At 35.1% G+C, this 25,436-nt stretch overlaps 2 protein-coding genes and 1 pseudogene across 2 annotated transcripts; all 3 read right to left on the bottom strand.

Annotated features, from left to right (window-relative positions):
• Positions 1–110: 110 nt before the first annotated feature.
• LOC145627635 (serine/threonine-protein kinase 54-like) lies at positions 111–1,837 on the bottom strand (annotated as a pseudogene).
• Positions 1,838–2,419: 582 nt separating this feature from the next.
• Positions 2,420–16,218, bottom strand: LOC145641655 (uncharacterized). The gene is made up of 27 exons (XM_081692541.1): positions 15,926–16,218; positions 15,771–15,844; positions 15,028–15,130; positions 14,594–14,691; positions 14,309–14,439; positions 14,117–14,225; positions 13,487–13,678; positions 13,258–13,394; positions 12,689–12,920; positions 7,173–7,210; positions 7,049–7,071; positions 6,362–6,468; positions 6,243–6,294; positions 6,076–6,160; positions 5,848–5,938; positions 5,432–5,470; positions 5,247–5,314; positions 5,082–5,144; positions 4,812–4,867; positions 4,657–4,730; positions 4,454–4,546; positions 4,252–4,353; positions 4,074–4,154; positions 3,915–4,006; positions 3,801–3,816; positions 3,144–3,254; positions 2,420–3,068 (listed from the first exon to the last, which is right to left on the bottom strand). Exons 1-27 carry the CDS (start codon positions 16,146–16,148, stop codon positions 2,964–2,966), a joined length of 2,595 nt encoding a protein of 864 aa, XP_081548667.1. The 5' UTR covers positions 16,149–16,218; the 3' UTR covers positions 2,420–2,963.
• An 847-nt stretch (positions 16,219–17,065) lies between these two features.
• Positions 17,066–24,487, bottom strand: LOC145641652 (uncharacterized). Its single transcript, XM_081692525.1, has 2 exons — positions 22,550–24,487; positions 17,066–17,473 (listed from the first exon to the last, which is right to left on the bottom strand). The coding sequence occupies exons 1-2, from the start codon at positions 24,328–24,330 to the stop codon at positions 17,467–17,469; spliced, it is 1,788 nt and encodes a 595-aa protein (XP_081548651.1). The 5' UTR covers positions 24,331–24,487; the 3' UTR covers positions 17,066–17,466.
• Positions 24,488–25,436: the final 949 nt, after the last annotated feature.

Genomic DNA, 25,436 nt, shown 5'->3' with positions numbered 1-25,436 from the left:
GCATACGTACAACATTTAGCAGTGAAAATCAGTACATTAATGTCACAAAATAAGGCACTTCAGCTTATCATATTAAACTATGTATTAATCCATGAATATGCGAGGAACCATCAAGTCATAATTTTGGCCTGGCTGGATCTGTAGATTTGTGGAAAGAAGCACGAGCAATGAGCTTGATTAGTATATCTCATACTGCTCCCTCTAAACGCGTCTTTACATTCCAAACTGGAAACTACATCTTTCATCTCCGGCCTCTTCATCGGGTTTGACGACCAACATCTTTTCATGATTTTAGCTAATGACTTCGGGCAACACTTGGGAATGGCAGGTCTCAAGTCCTACAATTATCACATACAAATTTATGGGTTTATTCTTGAAATCATTATAATTTAGTGATAGTATTCTCAATTTATGACTGATTAACAATATTGATTGTTACGTACCTTACTAAACTTTGAAGGTGAAAATGGCATCTCGCAACAATATATTTCCCACAAGCAAATTCCAAAGCTATACACATCACCTTTGGTGTCGTAAGGTTTTCCCTTAAGCACCTGTAAAAGACAATCTAGCTCGGTTAATATTGAAAGCAACATGTTAGGAAAAAAAAAAAAATTTAGACAACTAACAAGGGGTGAAATGTAAGTCCGACATAAATTGAGAATACTATCACTAGTTTTGCATTTACCTCAGGAGCCATATAGCCTAGCGTTCCAGTCTGTCCGATCAGTTTCCCTTGTACCAAAGAGACAAGGCGAGCAACTCCAAAGTCTGCAATCTTTAAGTGACCTTTCTCATCGAGAAGCATGTTTTCAGTCTTCACATCGCCGTGCACAATCATTTTCGAGTGAAGATATGATAACCTACAAAACAATAGATTTTAGATCGAGCTAACAGTCCATCAATGACAATACGACATGAATCACATGATAACTTAATTATGGTAATTAAAGAGTTTTACCCTTTTGCCAAATCCAACGCTAACATGATAACAATATTAAGAGAAAGTTTTGTCCTTGAATTCCTTTTTAAGTATGACTTGAGTGTGCCTCCGGCAAGATATTCTGAAAGCATGTAATATAGGTCTTTTGATGCTCCTATGAACTGCGCGCAAAGAGATTAAAAAAGTTAAATAATTAACAATTTAACACTAATAGTATACACATGCATCTTCTTCAACGAAAAAGAATATATATGCATGCATGTGCTTAATTAGGGTATACCTAGAAAACCCTAATTTTAGACAATCACCATAATTTTTTTTTTTGGGTTTAGAGAGCCACAACGGCGAGGGTGAATCAATCTCAGATCTATTCCTCACTCTCTTATCAATTTCTTGAATTTACAAGACTTCAAAGTTCAAACCCCTTTCATTAATAAGGGAATCACAATGTAGATTATTCTAAATTATAGGAATTAATAAAAAGAAATCTCTAAAACTTTAATAGATTAAAAAAATAATAATAAAGATTTAAATTACCTTGATGACATTAGGATGATCTAATTTACTCCACATTGAAACCTCCTGATCAAAAAGTTTTTTCACTGAATCTTTTACCCTTTGGCATACTTGTTCAACTACAAGTACTTTAACTACATTCATCACCAAAAAAAAAAAAAAAAAAAAAAAAAAAAAGAGAAAAAGATTGATTTAGTTGGGTGCATAAAGAACAAAAAAAATAAGAATAAAATTAAATTGTTTGTACTGACCTACAACTTCTTGGCCATTATAGGATGCTTTGAACACAGAACTAATAGAGCCTTGGCTAATCACACTCTTCACTCTTAACATACGCAAATCAACAGTTTCGGAGTCCAAAATTGTAGTTGCTTCCATTTTTCTACGTACTGAAGCTATTAAACATGGAGTTTGTTATTATAGGCTGTTTACTAAAGATAATACCCTTAAGATTTGAAATAATTAACGAATTGGATTTTTCCAAGTTTTTGGTTGATATTTATTTTTGAAAAGATAGATTTGTTTTTAATTCAAATCTATCAAAAGATAGATTTGTTATAGTTAATAATTGATAAGCAATATATACCTAGTCAACTCGATAACTAAAATATAGCAACTTTAAAATTTTCACTCTTTGAGGCTTGCCCCTCTTTTGTACCCAAAAATAAAAAAATGGACAAATTGTTCTTTAAAAAAAAAACCAAATTGTTGTTAAAAATTAAATAAATAAAAAATAGTTTAGAAGTCATTGAAAAAATAATCCAGATTAATTTTCTAAATTGTAAAAATTACTTACAAAGTAGTAGAAAATAATTGATAAAAAAAAAATTCTATTTATATTTTACTCAGAAGACCTTACAATTTTAGACATCTGAGTATATTTCACCTTAAAATACAAAGAAGCATTAGAAGTGATTCAAAACAGTATAAAACTCGATGATTTGCAACACTACTGCACAATTTAGTGTAGAACTCCTTACGGCTGTTACCAATTGGCTGCTATACTGCATATAAACCAACAAATATACTTCGAAATTTGTATACGCTACAGTAGTGTATACATCTGGAGTTTTGGATATGTACAAACATCAATTCTTCTTACAAAAAGAATAATGAGGAATGTGCTGCCTATTCCAGACTTGTGATAGCGCTGCAAGAATCGTACTGACGGACAACACCAGACGAAGCCAAAAATGTGATGTCCAGTTCTTCAATCTCATCTTGTAAATTCAGTGAGAAGGTCTTCAATATAAGACCAAATTAAGCTCCCAAAAATCAGTGTCATTTACTGCTACTACTATTTTTCTTACTTCAGCTATGAGACTAGAACTTTGCTGCGTCACCAATGTGCAGAGTACACAGATGTACAACACCACGAACTCTTACGTCACGTGTTAAAACCCCTTCAGCTTAAACTAGTCTGCATATTACCTACAAAATATACTATGATATACACCTTGGTCATCAGGTATTTACACTTGACAATTTTCACAAGTTGGCAGCTTTAGAGTCTTCGCTGCTTCTTCTTCTGTGGTGTTCCATGCACTTGAGTTTTTCTCCCATATTTCTGCTGCTGAAAGTTCTCAAATGCTTCAGAAACCACTGCAACCTGCATGAATTTTTTATTTTAATTCAGTACTGGTAAGGTATATTACAAGTATAACATTCATATTTTTTTACTAACCAGTTCAGGCTTCTTAGAGTACACCCGGACTATTCTATCTAGACAGCATGAAGGCAGTAGCTGGCTGATGCTTTGATCGCTAATAGTGAAGTTCCGATCAACATCATAGTCCTGAAATACATCACACAAAAATGTTTGACAGCATATTCTGGTAATAAGAAAATAATACATACTGTTAAGAATAGGTAATGTGCAAGGTATAAACTGAATTTTGTTCCCCAAATGCTCTGGTTGGCCCGATAAAACAGAGTACTACTTCCCTTTAGTTCAGCATCTTCACCATATCACAACAGCTATATCCAGTTTATTTGAAGCATCGTAGAAATAACGTCAACAATCAAAGGTGGCTTAACAGAGAACTTTCACTAAAAAAAAGTTGAGGAAAGGAAACAGGAGATGGAGAGAAAGTAATGGAAAGGACAGAAGAAAAAAAAGGCATATGGTGGAAAATGAGGCATTTCTAACTCAGTAGGGAGAATCTTTTCCGTCCTTTATAAAATCTATCTTTGAGAATTTCAATACAAGAAAATATCCTCTCTTATACTAACTAAACAAAGAAAAATAGAAAACCAGCTTTCATGGAAATGGACTTTTTCCCTTACTTAACACAGCAAAACGGAAATAAAAGCAAGATAGACACAAAATTGATTTTCATACCTGAAAGAATTTGATGCTGGAGACATAAGCAGAAGACAAATGTTAGTGTGAATAAAGAGTGTAACTAAGACCATTAAAGGTATTAACTATTTTTTATAGACCAATCTTATGTACCTTTTAAGTGGATTATTTTTGCCTTGTGTCAGGTCAATCTTGATATTGCTCACAGCAACATCATCTTCTTGTAAGGTCACCCCACCAGACACCTACAGGAAATACAATTTAGAAAGAAAACCAGCATGAATAATCATGGCCAATGTTTTGTCTTTGTACCTGTGAACAAATAATATCTTTGGCAGTAACTTCCTTGAAGTGCTCGAGACCGTCTCTTGGAACAGTGAATTCGTTGCAGAACTATTTGAAACAAAACAAAAAAAACAAGAAGCAGGAGGTTATTATCCACGAACTGTAATATATCACCCAATACCAAAATAATAGACTGAACACAAACCTGATAGAGATCTCTCCTTCTTATCCGCAAAATTAAGTCTCTAGACTCTTTCAACTCTGGGTGAGGATCAGTTTCAATTCTTTTTATTATAGTGTCATCCAACTTTTCATAAGCAGAATACAATGTTAGTACAGCAGATATAGACAGGTTATATGTGAGGAACTAAGGTATAAAACTATAGATAATGCAAGCACAATTTTACCTTCCAAAATTCAGCAGGATCATGAATCTTAGAAGCAATTTGAAGATAATTATTTGCTTTCAGCAGTGCATCAACCACCATAAGCTCTACTGCCTGCAAAACACATCTTCTGTCAAATACTACTGCAATATTCTATGCTCAGCAACATCTTACTAGAACTATATCCAGTGCGACTAGACATCACAGTAGATTAAACAAAGCACCTTCACTTTAGCATGCGTATAGACTGTTCGATGCAGATCAGCACGGGTATTGAACAGCTTGTGAACAGTAAGATCTGAGAGAATTGTGAAACAAGAACATGAGAACATAATAACAATGGAAGTTCAGTGAAGGTACATATGTAATTTGTACCGACATTCCTTGGCTCTGTAGCATATCTCATCATCCATCACTCTCATGGTTTGCAGCAACCTGCAAGCAAGAGGTAAACATGTATGTCTCATGACTCAGGAGTCTGCTGAATGTAAGTTATGAATATAGCACACGAATATCAGCTGTCAAATGACCTCTAGAAGAGAGCAATTGGATTGTGAGGTAAGAAGCAAGGAGTATTCCGTTTTGAACATGCAGCTCAGCAAATTTCTAATAACATTGCAGAAGAAACAGCATGTGATACGATACATACCTCTCAAATTGAAAGCTGCAGCCAAGACCACAAGCTCGAGAATCACGAACTATGTAGTCAAATCTGTGTGGGATTTGAGAACAACATTAAGGGATGTTCAATGCCAGAAAGCAAACAGCATTTACACCAAGTAAAGTGGAAGTAAAATAAAAAGAACACGCTTACTTGTCAACATCGATTCCATTTCTTCCATTTGCAACAATATCATATAAGAACCTCTTCTCCTTCACACGCTGTGGCAATAAAGTAGATCAGGACATGAAACTATATCTTTTCAAGGATACATGATACATTTTTAGTGCACTAACTGAAAGTCATCAAAGCTAAACTATTATAATTCAATTTCTCACCTCTGCTGAACCATGCTCGGTACTGGCAACTATCATTTCCTATCAAAAGAGAAATGCTTTGGTAAAAAATTCATAGAGACTGTGAAAACTAAAATAGCCTCTACCATTCATTCCAGTCAGATAAAAATGAACTTTGGAATAAACATATAAGGATGATTCCAAGCTTCACGATGATAAAATTTTGTACTGGTCGACACAGTTAAGAGGACTCTCTTCTAACAAAACAACTATGACAGCAAAAGATTACTCCAGTAAATCAAGTTCCCCTCCAATAAAGAAATCCTTATACATATGGCTTTGTCATCAGAATATTTCTATACTCTGACAACATTATAGAAGACTACTAAGTTGCCATTACACCAGAAATCAAAAGGCTGTACAGCAAGAAGAACAAGCAAGTAACAGTGCTTTGATACCTTCACTTTCTTTAACATGCCATCTTCCATCTCTATGTGATGCTCATCAACTATGTAATCAACCAAGCGGTCAGACATATCCTCGTGAGACCTTCAACAGTATCATTCAACACAATAAACATTTTCTTTAGAAGTTACGTGTCAATCAACAAATAACTTATAAAATAGAGCAACAGGAATGTCCTGACTTCAGAAAGTTTAAGAACACAATTAGAGTTGAGAGAATACCATTTAGCACCACCAAGAACCTTGGGAAGAAACCCACTTTCAAACATGTGGCTGAATGGACCGTGACCAACATCATGCAGTAGCCCTAAAAGACATTTTAAGCTACAGCAATTACTGATTTCAAATCAAAATAATGTAAAAAATATAGAAAAAGTTGATCAATTTACCAGCAATTTTTACCGACTGTACATCAAAAGGTTCAATTCCAAGCTCTGAACCCTACAAAAACATGCCTACATAAATAATCCTGATTCAATAAGATGTGAAATTCAAGCAAGTGCCTCACTTGGTATCTTTTAAGTTCATTAACGGCTTCACCAGCAAGATGATAGACTCCTAGCGAGTGCTCAAACCGAGAGTGTACAGCCCCAGGGAAAACCAGGTTTGTTACTCCTAAAAAAGAACAAGCCATCAGACTTGAACAGTGTTCCACTTAGATATAGCATTTGTTAAGGCACTGAATAAAGAAAATGTACATATAAAAACAATCCCTCTTGTTAATCCAGTCAAGTCTCAGTGTTGTGAAAAAGACAGCCAAAAAATTAACATATAGGACCACTCTTATTGCCGTAGTTATATTGGGGCAACAACTCGTCCTTTGAAGTGAACCAAATTTAAGTTTTTCAAGACTGAATGATACGGAGTACTAATCAACAGACAAAATAAAGATTAAAAAAATGATCAGCATGACATAACTACTTTCTTGATGGAGATAGGAAATGAACCAAATGATTATATCATTATTAATGCCGATATGCCAGATATGCTAAAATACATCCAACAGGCAAAATTACATAAAGACTTGCTGGCTTTACGGAGAAATAAGTTGATTATAAATTTATAATCACATGCCAGCAGGTTCCACAATTTATCAAGCATAAATGGACCAGGATATAATTCAAATTCACAAACAAAGTAAAAAAGCAAAGACATAGAGAAGAAAAAAAAACTAAACTATGAATTAAAAACTCACCAAGCTGCTTAAGATCGCGAAGTCTGCAAAAACAAAGATTTAAGGGAGTAATTACTAATTAGTCTAATGCCAAATTAGAAGACCAAAAAATCGAGAAGAACATTATGATCACGGTAACACTTGCCTCTGGAATTGTTCGGTGTCTATGAACTTCAGTGCAAGCTGAAAACAACAATAAAAATCTTATATCTTAAATTACACTACATTAACAAAAAAAAAAAAAAAAAACAGCGTATATATTTAGTTTGATTTTGACATTATTACAACCGAAAGCTACTTTTAATTAAGAAACTCTACACTTCTGACTTAGATAGTCAACTTATGAATGAAACTGCGCCAATTTCCGTTAAAAAGTGCAAAAAGTAAAGGCGATTAAATAATTTGACAATTTGATATTTCGATTTGCCAAAATTAATCTTAAAACTCTGTTTTATAAGATTTTTAACCAAATTCAATTTGCAATTTGCAGAAATTAACTCGCATAAGCATTTCATTATCAAAGAATGAATGAACACCACATGTTCGATGAAAGTCTTATCGGCAAATTCGCTAATAATAGTAATAATCAACCATATAAACAAAAATTTAGTTGATTACACACTAAAATACTAAACAACGTCTAATTACTTCGTCGAATTTTCAAATAATGCGACGAAAATATAGAAAATCGAAGGAGAACAAAAATTTTCGCAAATTCAAGATTTCGTCATTTCAACTCTAAAAATTTAAGAAGATTGCAATCACTTTCCGACTCTGTTTTCAGGTCTGCTCTAATTTCACTTAACATTTAAATTTGCAAAAATTAACCAGAATTAACATCTAAATACTCGAAAATGCAGGAAATTCGAACGCAAAAACATATAAAACGCAGAAAAATTAAGAAAAACAATACAAATATTTCCACAATTCGTCGAAATTTCGACGCTTATTTCTGTGAAGTAAACTACTAGCACTCGAATTCAAACATCTAATTCAAAAAGCAGCAAAAAAAAAAAAAAGTGAAAAATCTGGAAAAATGAGCATCAACATTCTTCAACAAAACGAGCAATTAACAGTAGAAAAGATCAAAAAAAACAAAATACCGGATCAAGAAGAATGAATCCATGAACATTATCTTTAACATGCTTAGAATACCGGCGACAATCGGACGAGCTGAGATTTTGCAGTTCGGAAACTCCGGCAGCGACGATTTCTCCCATATTTCTCCGAGGAGAAGGTAATTTGCAGAGTGAAAGTGAAAGGAAGAGAGAGAAAGTAGAGAGAGAAAGAGGAGAGAGAAAGAAGTAGCGTGCAAGGAAACTGGAGCAGCAAAATAAGCCTGCTTTTCTCTTTGTTCAGTGACAAACAGAGAGAATTTTGAGAGGAAATGTGTATATATAGGGGTATATGCCGTATGCCTATTTATTTATTACAGGTTATTTATTTTTTATTTAATTTAATTTATTGCTTTTAATGTTGGGGTGATAGATATGAAAAGACTGTCGTTTCTTGATTAAGGTGGGGTTACATTTTTGTTTAATTGGTTAGGAGGGTAGTAATTTAGGGAATGTGTTAAAGATTTGCAATTAACACCAAGTATAATAAATAAATAAATAAGTTTTGATATATCAATTTACTTGTTATCTCCTTAATAAATCTCAATAACTACCCTATAACTACTGACTTAGGGCTTGTTCATATTTACTTATTTTCAGTTCAGTTCAGTTCAGTTGAGCTCCAATCAGTTCAGTTCAGTTTTATGCATTTTAATTTTTCAGTTCAGCTCCAATCAGTTCAGTTCAGTTCAGCTCCAATCAGTTCAGTTCAGCTCAGTTCAGTAAATATGAACAGGCCCATAGGGCTGTTCCCTTCACCTTATTTCAATTCAGCTCAGTTCAATCCAGTTGAGTTCTCTATTTCCTTCTCTCATAAAATATTTAGTTCACTTCAGTTCAGCTCAATTCAGTAAATCAGAACATACCCTTAGGGCCTGTTCTCTTACGTTGAAATTCAGTTCAGTTCAGTTCAGTTCAGCTCAGCTCCTATTTTCCTTCTCTTATAAAATATTCATTTTAGTTCAGTTCAGTTCAGTTCAGTTCAGCTCAGTTCTGTCAATGAGAACATGCCCTTAGCTTATATAAAAATATGTTAATATGTTACTATTTTTTTTAAGGCAATATTTGTTATCTAGTTGAGATTTATAATTAGGGTGTTTTATAGTTGATTTTTTTATTTGTCAAATTCACTTAAATAGATATAGGCTAAATATATTCTTATCCGAATTGATCTGAATATATTTATCCTAAATCTATAATATTGAAATCATTAACTCTAATATTTAATTTGATTGAACAATTTTTTTTGTGAAATAATTAAAAATGAGATAAATTGAACAATATATGTGGTAAAAATTAATCTGAAGGAAGAGAAACTCATTTGATCCACTTACATTTGTCTACTCATTATTTCAATGACAAATCTGTTTTTCTCCAAACAAATTACATGTTTTTAAAATGTAAGGAAAAAAAATTAGGAAGTCCTCTTCTTGAGGAAAATTTCTAATGTAGAATAATACACCATTAAGTAATGAAATACTTTGTACTTGTATGGTATAGTATTCCAAAATGGAAATAACAATATTATTAAAATAAATAAATAATAGTGACAAAGACTATAGTCTTTAAAAAAATAAGCATACATTAATTGACTTCTTTGTAAAAAAAAAAAAAAAAAAATATTGACTTCTTTGTTTATTGATTTGTTGACATAATAAACTAATGTTGTAGGCACCACCCCCTACATCTTTTGTCCAATTTTAGTGGTGAGTAATCTATGGCCAAACGAGCAAATACAGAATAGAAGTATAGAACTATACAAAGTATGATTGAGTTTGACACTGTATTATATTCATTATTGTGTTGTCACATCACATGCAAGTATGCAACCAGTTCCAAGTTGAACAATTTTATTTTTAGCTGTGTCAATGATTGTTTTTCCAATATTTGCCTATATATTTCTTGCTTCCTAAGTAAGAATAGCAGCAGAGTGCTCTTTCTCTATTCTTTCTCTATTCTATATACTTAAGTCTGTTATGTACTCTTTTTTTAAAGAAGGAAATATACAAGAAGTTAGACTAGTTTTCTCTCAAGAATATAACTCAACTTATTTGAAGTAATAAAAAAAAGAAAATTTATTATCTAAAGGATCAATATCTTTATGTATGCATGAAATGCCCTAAAGAAGCAACTTAATCTGCAGCCCTATTGCCTTCTCTATAGATATGCTTGGATTCGACGGAAGAGAAAAAGACGAAGGAGCTCCCTAACATCTTCTAGCGGTACCTAAATCTTCCATGGGCACCGAGCTTTACCTTACAAAATATTAATTTATACTCCGTAGTTTCTTATGTACTTATGTCTTGTTCTTAAGAAAAATAAGAAGCTATCTAATTACAAGATAAAACAAGGCAAAATGAATATTCCCCAGTGTCGGTTAGAGTTTGTTGTATTCATTCAACTTAATTTTTATTCATTTCAGAAAAATAAGTTTAGATAAAGATAAATTTAAGATGAGTAAATTCTGATAAGGGGTGCTTAGGTTTAATTTACAATTAAAATACTTCAATATAAGTTCATATACAAAACACAGTTAACACACACGCACCGAAAAAATACAAGTTTATCTTCATGATAAACTTTAGTTGTTTATATAGGGTTAAAATAGTCAAGTACTTTGGACATGTATGGGTAGCAAAGTCATTTCACAAGTTCATATTTTTAATGCCAAAAATCTACTTCCTCCGTTTCTTTTTAGTTGACATGTTTCTTTAGTCACGTTTGCCAATGCACAAATTAAATCATTAATATCTTTAATTACCAATAAGCAAAAATTATAAAAAGTTGATATTATGAAAATGTACATTGTGACGAATCTAACAAGATCTCATTGACTATATATTTCCTTACATATAAATCACAAAACATGGTCAAAGAGAGGTGTGTGAATAGTGCTAAAGTCAAAACGTGTCAACTAATAAAAAACGGAGGTAGTACTTCCTCCGTTCTTTATTACTTGACCCGCTTTGACTTTTACACTATTCACCACCCCTCCTTTGACCGTCTTTTGTGAATAATATGTAAGGAAAAATATATTAATGTATGATATTTTTGGATTCGTCTCAATAAGTATTATCATAATATATAACTTTTATAATTTTTACTTACGGAGAATTTAAGTTATTGATCGTTAAAGTTTTGCATTGGCAGGCGTGATAAAAGAAACAGGTCAAGTAAAAAAGAACAGAGGAAGTATTACTTTAGAACTAACAATGGAGAAAACTTTTCAATGGAGGAAATCAAGCTCAACAGTAGTCAATAATGGCGGACTTGGTGGTTGATCCCGTCCTTGATTTCACCCTTTTCATAGGGTTTTTCGTTTAATTAGATGGCGAAGCTGTCGATAATAGTGATATCGATGGAGATGGTGGTGCGGTGGAAGGTTGGCAGGGGATGAAGAAGATCGAAGCTCAAGCTCCTTCAATAGAATTAACTCGACAAAAATGGAGACGAAATGATGGTAAGTGGATGATGAAGAAGAAAGTTTTAGCACTTAAATTAACGACGCAATTCACCAACTTTATAGGTGAAGCCCATAAAACAAACGAAACTCTTATTTTAATCTTAAGACATGATTTTCAACATTACTTATTACAAACATGCCATTAAATAAACAAAATTCATCTATCATTAAGATAAATAGGGGTTGCCCTCCACACACACCCTTAATATGCTATGTTGCTATGTGTGTCCACTATTCGCAGAAAAACTTGTATGAACCTGGTTCACAATAATATTATTGTGGACCCGAAGTTCTACGTGTGCGTTACTGGCTTTGTATTGAACATAGTGACCCTAATATTAAATATAGTAACCTTAATTTTAACATAGTAATCTTTAATAAAATGTGTGTGATTTTTAATATTGTTGCAAACCTGAAGTATAATGTTATGATCCAAATTTTAACCTAGTGACCTATATTATTCATATTGATTAGTATTTTAAAATTTTCATTTAAATTTTTTTATCTCTTATGGCCTTTATAAAAACAATCACTTTTATTTTAACATAATGACCATTCTTATAACATAGTGACCTTTTTTAAAATTAATAAAATGACCACAGTATCTCTATTATAAGTGGTCCACAATAAATTAGTGTGAACCAGGTCTATTTAAGAGTTTGTACACTACTCGTTACTCCTTTTGTCTCTTAATGTTTGTCCTTTTTAAAAAATAAAAATAAAAAACCAACCCCTACTCTTCGTATTTGTTTAATCACAACAATAATCATTGCACATAATTATAGGAAAATTATAAAACAGGGACCAAAGTGAGAGTTTTATACTCTCTAATCCGATCACGTTTGTTCTTCTCATTTGGTGTAGGAGAGTTAACTAAGGAAAACATTTTCGTCCAAATCCAATAAATATTTGATATCTATATGCTATAGCTACACGATGAAAAGTAACAATAGCAATTAAAGGGTTGAATATACAAGCAAATGACCTAATAGCATAAGATTAGTTAAAGATAAATCTGTCTAAAGTCAGGATTCAAGCGTTTAATACTTTCTCAAATTGAGGAGGGACTCGAAGCAAAGGGGCTTGAAAGTCTCCAGGTTTTCCGAGTTGGCCACAAGCAGCCATTTGATCATCACCCCTACTAAGGCGTAAGAAGACAGTGCAACCACCAGCTGCCAGAACATTCCGGAACTCAATCATCTTGTCCTCTTTGGTTGGCTTGAAGCGAGACCCACTGTGAGGATTAAACTGGATTAGATTGATCTTGCATGGTATGTCTTGAACAAGACTAATAAGCCTCTTCGCATCCTCCATGCTGTAAACCATGAACAAGAAGTAATTCAGGAAGTAACTCGCAAAACAAGTGTACGGCAAAAAGCCTAGGCCTAGGGATAACTTGAGAAACCGCACATAAATGACCCCCAATTGATCAGAGAACACCCCTTCCCAATTCCTGTGATAGGGTTGAGGACCCCCTGTATCTTACCGTTTTTTTTTTTAAAAAAAAAAAAGAAAAAAGATCAGAGAACACTAAAAACACTCCAAGATATGCAGGCAACTACTTAATAATACATTTAAAGAGGACTAACCTATTTGACATCATACTAACTGTAGCAAGACTGCAAGAGGCTGTACAACACAAAGGAACTAACCTGTCATTGACTCCAGCAAGCATCACATATTCAAAGAGAACTTTGTAATTATGTCTATGTCGCAATTCGTCCCTAAGTGTTCCAAGAAGTAGTTCCAAGTTATACTTCCGGTTTATTGGCATGATCCAGTTCCTCACCTGAAAGTTTACCCTCGGGATGTTAGCTCTATCTTCCATCTTTACAAGAACTACAAACGAAGAGGAAAGCGCCTCGGGCTGTAGCATATTACCTCATCAGTAGTAGCATTCAAACTAACCGCAAGAGCACAATTGGATTCATGAAGAAAACGCTTCAATTGTGGGACCAGCCCACTGGTTGAAATTGTAACCTTCCGCGGACTGAAATGAAGTCCTTGGTCATCCACCATTACATCTGCTGCTTTCACGACATTGTCAACATTCTGAAGTGGTTCTCCCATGCCCTACAGATAATACATTTTTGACAGTCAGTAAAACAGCAACCAATTATCAGGCAACAAAACAATTTATATGCTGCATATACTACTCTGTTAGTCTAGTCATAGTATTTGCAACAATCATTTAGTAGCAGGAGTGGTCAAGAAATTTGACAGCCCACCCTCCCACCCTGCTTAAGGTGGTAGCATCTTTAAGGCAATATTATCTTGTTGGCTATTGTTGTTACTGTGCAAGCCAAAATAAACTGTAAGTTTATCAAGCAAAACCAATCAGTGACCAGTCTTACCTGTGATTAAAAAGATAAAAAACATATTACACACAAATTTAAAATGCACAGCGTGATCCTCTCAGGCAGTGGTTGACAAAACAAAGTATCATACTTGGCAAAAGGATAAAGAATATTCTCTAAGCCACAAGCAATTTATCTAAAATCAAACACTTACCATGAAAACAACATTGGTAATTGACCCAACTTCCTCTGTGAACAAACGTCGAGCAAATACAGCCTGTTCTACAATCTCAGCAGCAGTTAGGTGCCTCGTTAATCCCATCCTGAAAAAAAAAATTCTTCATGACTGCTGAAAATAATATAGATGACAACAAGTCATGAGAATCAACTTATGATAGAACCTTGCCTTCCAGTGAAGCAAAACTGACAATTCATGGCACAACCCACTTGACTTGAAACACACACTGTATTTCTTCCCCGATCACAAGGAATAATAACTGTTTCGATTACCAGTCCATCTTCCAAAGTGAATAATATCTGCAAGCTCCTGTGAAGTTCAGGATCATTGAGAAGATTTTTATGTACAAATAACAAACAATGGAAGGAAACACACTGATAAATTTTATTCGCTCAACAAAAAATAATATATGGTAAAAGTGGCAATCGCACTAATAAGAAAGTTCCTTTTCACCTTTTTAGTTCCATCAGATGCTGAGCGAACCTCTTTCAGAGACAAGGCCCTAAAATCTGCATGAGCACTCAGCATTTTTCTGAAATCTTTGTTTAGACCTATGAGATGAAAAATTAAATTTTATCATCAAAGAGCTTGACAGAAAGAATCAAAATCTAACTACATCCATTTCAAAATATTAAGCCACATTTAATTTTGAGTTTGCTGACTTTCGGTACAATAAAATAAATTGTTGCTATGTTTACTAAAAATAAAGACCCTTTCAAAGTATGTCAAAATATTTTTAGCTGTCTTTACAACGAGACTATGAAAATCAATATATTGAATACAGCCAATATTTTACAGATGGAGGAGCTAAATGTTTAGTAGCTAGAGAAAATTAAATGGAATATAATGGGACAAACAAAACCATATTCAATGTGCAAGTCAATTACCTTCCAATTCATCACTAGAATGAGCCCAAATGTTGTCGCCATAGAGACGTTTCCACAACATCAGCGCCTGACCAGGCCTAAACCCATGTGATTGAACCCATTTCTGTCAAAAATCAAATTTCAAACGAGAATTCAACAATAGATTACTCCACCAAAAGGCAACAAGTAGTGGTACGATCACAAATGTTTATCACAGCATGGTGGACCTTCAAGCTTAGGCAATATGTACAGAGTTGATTCATATTTCACACAAAAGCACTTAGCCATTGACTCTCTTTGGATGTAGTGATTCCAATTCAATTAGACTGTAATTCCTCACATTAGAATCTACTATCCAAAAGTCCACATCTAAATCCAAGTCAATCAAACCCAAAACATTTATTCTTTTATCATTTCCTCTCTCAAAGTTCAAGATTGACCATAAAAAATACTTCCTAAACCGCCTTCTATGCCCCTACTCATCAATAATCATACTAAGGGCATGTTCTATTTGGCTTATTTTCACTTCAGTTCAGTTCCTAATTTCCCGCCAGCCGAGCCCGGCTCAGTTAATCAGCACAGGCCCTAATTTGCAATGTCCAATGTCATACACACAATGTACAAAAATGTAACTTTCCAAGAAATAGAATCATTTATGCCAAAAACTCTTGCAGTCATTCTAGTTAATATATAACAAATTAAAATTAAAAAAAAAAAAAAAAAAACCATTTTGTTTCTAAAATTAAGAAAATAAATGAACATACTTCAAGGTCGTGATATCTCATTCCCTTGATCAAAGTCTTGGGTTTCTCTTCATCAGATTTAATCTCAGCAGCTCCTACACCAAAAGAAAAAGAAAAAAAAAATCAAATTTTTATTCCAATTTTGTAAGGAAAAAATTATAATAAAAATGAATTACCAGAAAAAAAGGAATTATTTGGGATGGAATGGAGAGGGTAGGAAGGAGAAGAAGCGGTGGCGGAAAGAGAGCGGCGACGATGGTGGGATGGGAGGAGAGAGAAGAGAATTGGAGATGATGGTGATGGAAATTGAACGGCGGAGATTGAAGGAGAAGTAGAAGTGAGAGGTAGAGGATTAAAACCCAGAACAATACGCCTCATCCAAATGCAACTTCTCTCCATTTCTGAGAACAAAGGAAGGAGAGGAGAGTAGGGCTTATGAGTTTATCACTTCAACTGTAATTACTGGGTAGCAGCTAGCAGTTTAGCACCATCAGTAATTCAATTAGTTGATTAAAGACTGAAACGACGTCGTTCAGTCCATTTCATAGTTTACGTAGAACAAACCTTTGTCAAACAATTATACAGGTAATCAAGATCAAAAGTTATTAACTCAGGTTTTGTCAAATAACCAAGTTGAGTTACAATTTAACATGTAATCGGCTTTAATTATTTAAAGGGCGTTTGGTTACATCATTTAAAATGGGTTGAAATGGAGTTAGAATCCATTCCATCTAGGTTTTTTTTTTTTTTTTTTTTTTTTTTTTTTTTTTTTTTTTTTTAGTAAAAGAATCTCATACATAAGGTGTTCTAACTCCCTCTATACTCATGGAATCCCATATGAAATCCGTTCTAAAAATAAAACCAAATAACTTTGGACTTATAGATTGTTCACTTCAACTTAATTTCAGTTCAATTCAGCTCAGACCCCTAGTATGGGATTTTAAAATCCATACCTCTATTATGAGATTCCATACCAATTCATTCCAACTTGATGAACCAAACACCCCTAAACGGGTAAGTTGATAAGCCATTTTGGGAAAAAGTATGGCCACCATAAGATTTATCACATGTATCAAATTATGCATAGTTGATCAATTAACACAGGCTTTATGCAAATTTGAGAGACAGATGGTGTAGCATCACTAAAATGTTGTGAGAGATGCGCAAGTAATCCATTATTAAGCCCGTTTTGATGATGATACTCGTGTGTTGTGCTTCAACATTAACTTGCGTATAATTAGCAAGACTAGACTTTCAAAGAGCTTCCATTACCCCGTTATTTTCTTTTCGACAGTAAATATGTAAAAAGAAATAGGGAAGCAACAATACCAACAACAGCAAAAGTTGGAGCGGCAGTTAAAGAAAAGATAATTCAAGCAACAGCAGCTTCTACTTCTCTAGCAACTATTGTAAAATTCTTTTGAAACAATTGTACATGAACTGGGTGTTTCCTATTGCAGATTAAAATGAAACAAAAAGGGTCAAAACCTTGAGGTATACAACATTAACTGTGCTTCATACTCAGGTTAGTCTACATTGCATAAACGGTGAAACCAAGATAATACGTTGTTCTCTTGGTGCCGGATTCTTTTGTAGGCTTAGTTGCACTGATGCAGCAATTTTCAAACTTGGACAAATAAACCGTTTGCTGTGCAGACCTGAGGGCTGTGGCTAGAAAGCCAACAAAGTGAAATTTGCAGTACCAGCCTGAAAGTCTCTAGTCCCTGAAACATAAGATGCCAACATATTAGTTTAGGCCTAACAAATTGATTAACTATTCAAAATATTTCAAGTTAAAATGTATTAATGGCTTGTTATGGGACTTGATATCCACACAGTAGCTGAATTATAAGAAAGTGAACCAGAAATATTATTTTACAAACTAATCAAGCAATGGACCTAGGTCTGATCCCTACAAACCCATGTCACACGCAGATGCCTCCCAGTTCAGTTATCCTATCCACTTGTATCCTACTGTTGTTAATTTAACCTATTGTTTTTAAGGCGAAGCTACATAAACTTCCACGAAAGATTATATGTGTACAGAAACCTTATTTCACTGACAAAATATATGAGTAGATAGTAAATGTACTTTAAATAAAGACTTATATAGTTATAATATAAAAAAAGGGGAAAACAAATAAATGATGAGGAATCAGAAAATAAAGTTATGTAGCTTAGTAGTTATAGTTCCAAGTTAACTACTCATGGAACACACACACACACACACACACACACAATACAGACTTCAGCAACTAAATACGACTCAGAGAATATCAATACACTTCAGCAACTAAATAGGAAAATAAAGAGATATGGCCACCTCATAGCTTTATAGAAAAAGAAGCGCTTGTCTATTTGGATCTTAAGAGTAGTAAAGTTAGCATTGCAAGCTACTCTTTCTGTCCTTGGGTTTTCCCCCTTGGACACTTATTTTTGGCCTTGTTTGGGGTCAGCTGGGTGCAATTGTTCCATTAAAGACGCTCAGGTAGCTTGGATAAAAAGGATGAAAAATAAGTGGCTTGCTGAAGCATGGTAGATGAGTTTGTTAATATTTGGCTGAACACTAGCCACTAGGAGAGTAAGAAACCAAAGGATTTTTTGGGCATAGTCTCGGCAAGGTTTAATTTTCTTTTCAAGGCATTAGTATAGTTATAGTCAACTTTTAGGTCCTGCACAACTTTCCTTATCTTGAGTTTGTTAATAAATGCTCTGCTCTATGTTAGTTCTAGGGTATGAGTTTTGGGCCTCTATAATGAGTTTTGGGCCTACGATAATGCTCTCTAAAAAGTCATAATACTGGCAGATATTACATTCCTTTAAAGCCTATGAAGTTCAGCATCAACATAGCAAGAGTTATTTTATTTCAATCCTGCATGTTTTATACGAAATATAGGCTGCAGCGGGTCAAGAACTTCCCCTTCAAGACATCAACCCTGAAATTGCCCCACAGCACACTACGTAAAATTTCTATATCCATGGACATCATTTACATTCCTCCATGCTTCACATCTACCTCGATGATACACCTTTGACCTTCTAGAGGTAATCTCCATTCCCTATCACAGATCCGTATCTCAAACAAGGAATCACCTTGCTCTCCAAATCCATTAATGTAAGCCATTACAGACGGTCTCATTCATTCACCCACTAAAAAGAAGATGAATTAGCATTGATTGAAGATGCCATCATAAATTTAGCTAATTCCAACAGTAATAGTCAAACTTCATAAACACAGCCAGTCGGCAAAGTCAACAAGCCCAAGCAATAACAGCATAACGGCTTCTGCAAATACAAGGTACATATTGAACAAAAAAATCCCTACTCTTCCCTGGAGGGGCTAATGCTTGTTGTTGCCATTTTTCCCTCCCCCAATACACAACACAACACAAAACATACACACACACAGCCCATGGAGATTCATTCAATCAATCAAAGCCTTAATCCCATAAGTGGGTTGGCTACAGGAATATTTCGTATACCCTTAATCCCATCCCATGGAAATTGTAGCTTTGAAATCTCTCATTAGAAATTTAGAATGCTTTAGAATGCTTTAGAAGAGTCGTATCATTTCACAACAACTAGCCACATTTAGATGGTCCAAATAAAATCGATTGCTACAGGCCAAATATAGAAATCCATGCATAAGGTGTCAAATGTTAATAATGTCTTCTTCCTATAATTATAATGGAGTCAACATGTACATAAATTTGAAGCCTACGGATTTCAGCATCAGGTTGTTACAGGCCAAATATCTGTCCCTTCAAGAAATTAGCCTCAAGAAAAATCTCCTCAAAATACAGTTTAATAATCCGTATTATAACTTCTCCATGTTACATACATGCCTTTACAAAAATACCTTTAAACTTCAAAAGGTCATCTCCATTTCCTGACATCATAAGTAAGCAGCACAAGGAATCACCTTGCTCCCCCAAAATCAGATATGAAAGCCATTAGATGAATTCACATCCTCTTAGTAGCACAAGGAATCACCTCAAATTAAAATACACATCCCCCTCCCGGCCTCCCCTTCAAATTCGTAGGCCTACATATCAAGATAGCACCTTTCCCTTCAAATAATAGTGTGCACTGTGCAGGACACCTTTCCCTTCAGCTTTGATAATACTCCTCCAAATTCATAGGGACTTAGCATCGAGATAATGGCTAACATTAGGATAAACAACACATTTCCCTACAGCTCCAAACCCCCCCCCCCCCTCCTCTTTTCCAAACTTTACACGGATTTATACATCTAGGTAATGGCTAACGCATGCATCACCGCACTATTCCCATGAGCTATGATTCAAACATATAGCTTTGAAGCTTCAAATAATAGAATCATAAAAAAAATTCCGACTAGGTCATTACCATGAGTAACTCTCATTTTCATCACTTAAACTAAACCTTCACATGACAAAAAACCATTACTACCAAAATTTCCACATTTCAAAGTATCCTTATCACACAGGATATAGATTTAAAAAACATACCAGGTGTTAAGAGCTTCAAACTTGAATGATAAAGACAATAACCACAACCATATTTTCCAAATTAATAGTAAAATGTATGTTAAGATAGCAGCAGGTCAGATATAAAGATATATCTGTTAAGGTCATATATCTTATGGCATCAGTTAGCTTTTCAGGTGGTTTGGGTTACCGCAGATAATTACAGTCTTACCAATTCTTAATTAGATGATTTAAAGTAACTAACAAAGCATTCAGTGAAAGCTATAATACAAAGATATGAGCTCAAGAAGCCTAGGCTCTGAAACGAAAAATCCCAAATGTTCTGAATATGTTGTAATGGGTACAGAATTGCCCCTTCAAAAGGTTATCTCCAAGAAATATCCAACATTTTGATTCCTCAATGTTTCATATATACCATTAGTCCTCTACAGTCTACACTACACCCTCGGACTTCAAAATCATTCATTGTTACGGGATATTTGTATCTCCATATATTTTTTTTCTCCAAATCCATAGGTAAGCCTTAGAAGATGGTTTCATAGATTCAGTCACCCATTGCACAGCTGCTTCAGCAAACCTCATTGAAGGTATGAAATACTTTTGAGCTCGTATGTCTTCCTACTCCCCCCCCCCCCCCCAACCACCACCCTCCCACTGTCAGCTTGGAAACCACAACTGAAAAGTAAACCCCCTACCCCACACCACCCAAAGACGAATCTACACAAAGACTAAGAGAATACAGGACTATACCATTCCCTATGGATTTGTTCTTAACATAATTTCTGATTCTTCACAGACTATCATTACCAAGGATTTCCAGACAAAAGGCACCATGATAAAAGTATAAAACACAATGACTGTTAAGTATCAAATGCTAAGCACTACAAATCGTCCTTACCACTGACAGTGCAATGAAATATACAAGGAAAAAGATCTAAACCACTTGTACAGAAGATACCATTAAGGCATCCATACACAAAATTTTATCAAAATATATTATTCTTAGAGCATCTTAGAGTAGAGGATCCTGATTTGTAGTTTCTATATTATTGTATCCTTAAGAACTTCAAGGTGGGTTAAGGAACAACAAAAGAGTTGCATCATCTTAAATCCCACAAATTAGTCACAGTTAGGGGTTAAAATAAAACTAATTGCTCATCCAAACAATGAAAAGGGGGATAAGGTGTTCACATTTAGCGGTTAAAATGAAACTAATTGCTCATCCAGAGCAATGAAAAGGGGAATAAGGTGTTCACAGTGTTCACACTTAGGGGTTATGATCAACCAGAGAAATGAAAAGGGGGATAAGGTGTCCAATGATACAATGTTCAATTTTTATTTTACCATAACAGCAAAGAAGAATAAGTAAAAATATAGGTCCCAGATGGAGCAGATGTGAGCACAGGAAGGCTGTACACATCTGTAACGATGGGACCGCCAACAATTTACCAGACTTGTAACTGTATCAGCTACTAATATTAAGCTCTGATACCTGACTTAAGTCTGTTGTAAAAATATAAATAAAACTACAGGATTATAATTATTCTTTAATAATAAGAAATTATTCAATGATTGTGAATATTACTAGGATGGGTGACCTCCTGGAAGTCCTCACGTTGGTTCATGTAACCGACCCCACTTATGGGATTAAGACATTCAAGCAGAAGAAGAAGAATAAGAAATTACTGACAAAGTAGTTTATTTAGAGATATATCTGTTAATAAGCACTTTTCTCCACTTAAACCCTATATCATATTAACCCTTTAACAAATTCAGCAAACAAGATATAAGATTCTAATGCTGAAACTTAACATACCAATGAAAAATTGGAATAGTCTTCACAAGGAAGCAATAAACATACTTTCTAAATAATCCCTACAAATAGGTGCAGATGATGCAAATCATGCAATAGGCACAATAAGCGACAAATTATATAGATGGCTCTAACAAGAACTGACCAACCCTTTCAGTAAACCATTAACTCACAATGTTTCATAAGCAAAAAATCAGTTCTGGGTGCCTATGTGGGAGTGATAAAGTTTGTAGGAGCAAGACAAACACTCAGCAAAAACACAACAAGCTGCAAACAACATTCAGATTATTCTTTACACAGGAATCATCAATTTCAATGATACAATTATGATTATCTGTTTAAATGCTTCAACACATAACCCGATTTTATGTTAGAATTTAAGGTGCCATGAACAATCAGCTAAGTAGAACCAAGTAGAGCAAATCACTTATACCAACTGAATGAAAGCAACAACTAAATGGAGATCAGGTATCAACTCAATGAATATAATTTGCAAGATTAAGGATTGTATAACTCACCAATATTTGATCAGTCCATCCCAGCCACAAGTTGCCACTTTGCTTTGCTCCAAGGGATGCCACTCACATCCGATACAAACTCCCTCGTGACATTTCAATGTTCTGAAAACCTTACAAGTCTTCCAATCCCAAAACCACATCTTACCCTCACCATCTCCCGACATGACAAACCTACCATCAGGCGAGAAATTAACCTGACAAGCATACCCGGCAACAATATGCCCTGCAAACCTCTTCTTCTTATTAAGCTGGAACCTCTCCCTAGTGCTATATATCAAAATCTGATTATCCAAACTCTGAGCAGCCAGCCAATTGGTATTAGGGTGCACAGAAATAGCTGGCATTGAATGCATATGAGGCTCACTAATATACTTAATCACAACAGGAATTCCATACTCCCACACTCTAAGAGACTTATCATCACTAGAGGTGACAAACCTCCTATTATTATCAACAAACGTGATCGTATTAACCGCCCCTAAATGCTGATCATACTCTTGTGTAATTTCACCAGTATTCATATCCCATTGCACAATTTTCTTATCACTCATACCAGCTAAAAGCACATTCTGTTTATCATCATCAGGATTAAGCTTAACAACATAAGGAACTTTCCCAGTAGAGAAAGTAGAGATTACCTGACCAGTCTCAGTATCCCATAGCTTGATATTCTTATCATATCCAGCGCTCAAAAACTTCGTCCCATCATTGGTAAAACAGATATCCCGAACCGCCTTCGAGTGCCCCATATAAGTCCTCATACACTTCCCCGAACCGAAAACATCCCAAATCTTAACCTTAGTATCCATCCCAGCTGACAGAATCAAATGCCCATACTTTGGGAAAAATCTAATAGCAGAAACACCCTTAGTATGCCCACTCCAAGTATGCACACATCGTTTCGGGATATAACAATGATCATTCGTCGCCTTAACATCTTTCGGAGGCGAAATCCATGGCCTACCCTGATAATCTTTCTCCTCTTTACCATGGAAGGTAGTCTTCTCAACAACAACTTCACCTTTCTCAACTTTCTCCCCTCTTTCTTCAGCCTTCTTCTTAGCATACTCCTCAGCATACTTCTTCTGCTCTTCTGTCAACTCCGTCGGCAACCCCTCCTTCTTCCCGGACCACGGGCTTATCTTGTTCTTCACCAACCACGAATCCGAAGCCGGGTTCTCAACCTCTGCCTTATCAACAACCTCATCTTCCTCCTCATTCTCTCTCTTCTTCTCTAAACGCCGTCGTTTCTGCTCACTCTGAGGAATGTTATACACAGAAATCGCCCGATTCTTCTCCAAAGCGTCGAAATCACCCACATAATTATTAACAGCGGAAGCAGAAGGATCAGCAGCATAACCATACTTATGAAAAGTGTTGTACTGTTCATCAAACACGAAGGAATCAATGGAGGCGTTTTCGACGAACCCTAATTTGTGATTGCGCAAACCTTGAGCAAGTCCATCTTTAGCGTAGGGATGAGCAGGGCCGTAGATGGGGGCCCACAATTGGTCGTAAGTGGGGTTGTAGGAGACTAAATGTTGAGTTGGGTCTAAGGGTTTTGCGGCGGAGGAGACGGCGGAGGAGGTGGAGAGGAGAGAGAGTGCGGTGTCGTCTACTTTTGGGGCTGCGGATTTTGATGGGAGAGAGATAATTGAGGTTTCTTCTTCATCTTCGTCAATTTGTTGGGTTTCTGGGTTGGTTTGGTGGGGTTGGAGTTGGGGTAGTTCGTCATCGTCGTCTTCTTCGGCGCCATTGGAGTAGCTTCGAAGGAGATCCATTGAAGAAGAAGAAGATGAAAAAAAGGGGTTTGATTGATTTGGGGAGGAGAGAGAGTGAGAGTGTTAAGAGTGTGAATTGTGAATTGCGAATTGTAAAGTTTGGGATTGGTAAAAATTGAAAATTGGGGTTTATGAATGAAGAATGAAATGAGATTTGAGAAGTAGAGAGGGAGACGAAGGTCAATTCTAGAAGTTTTGGGTTTGGGTTTGAGGACAAGGAGTCGTTTGGTACGGGATATTCAGGAAAGGGAAAGTGGATTAAAAAAGTATTTGAAATCACATTTCCCAAGCCACCAACACCAAAGTCGCCGCCACCACCACTGACCACCTTATGAATGATGACCACCAATATCAAAGGAATTTAAGGTAGTTGATTACCTTTATGTTTCTTGAAAACCCCCAATCGAACGACTCCTAAACTTTTTCACAGAGAGTAAGAATGAGAGGCGTCATGGTTGCACTACAGGGTGGGGCAGCGACGTGGAAGAAGTTGGTTATGGTGGTTTTTTGATCTTTAGGGTCTGTTCTGATTGACTGAACTGAACTGAACTCATTGGAGCTGAAATGAACTGAACTGAACTGAATATTTTATGAGAGAAGGAAATTAAGAACTAAACTGAATTGAACAATATATAATCTGAAGAGAACAATCGACCCTTAGTTGTGGTTGTGGGAATGAATATCTATACTGATCCAAAAAAAATGTGAGGAAAAGGAGGTTCCAACATCTAACCTCTTATATATATATATATATGTATATGTATATATATGTATATGTATATATATGTATATGTATATGTATATATATGTATATATATGTATATGTATATGTATATAACAGAGGTATGTAGTCCCCATTTATTTCCAAGATAAACGAAACTAGGAAATTGGATGAAAATTATGTAATAAAAACGAAGTTCTAATGTGTCAGCCTAATAAAATAATGTAAAGTAAGGAAAAAGGTACATAACGTCTAATTTCAACTTTAGAAAATATTGCTTAATTAACCATGGCTACTATAGGAATGGCAGTGGGTCGGATTCGGGTCAAATGTGGCTAAATCCGAATCCGATCCGTTAAGTAAATGGACCCTGGACTTGGATCCG

The sequence above is a fragment of the Chenopodium album genome, chromosome 1 (genome assembly GCF_948465745.1).
Source record: "Chenopodium album chromosome 1, dcCheAlbu1.1, whole genome shotgun sequence".
Lineage (NCBI taxonomy): Eukaryota > Viridiplantae > Streptophyta > Magnoliopsida > Caryophyllales > Amaranthaceae > Chenopodium > Chenopodium album.
This window is presented reverse-complemented; position numbering and strand designations above follow the sequence as displayed.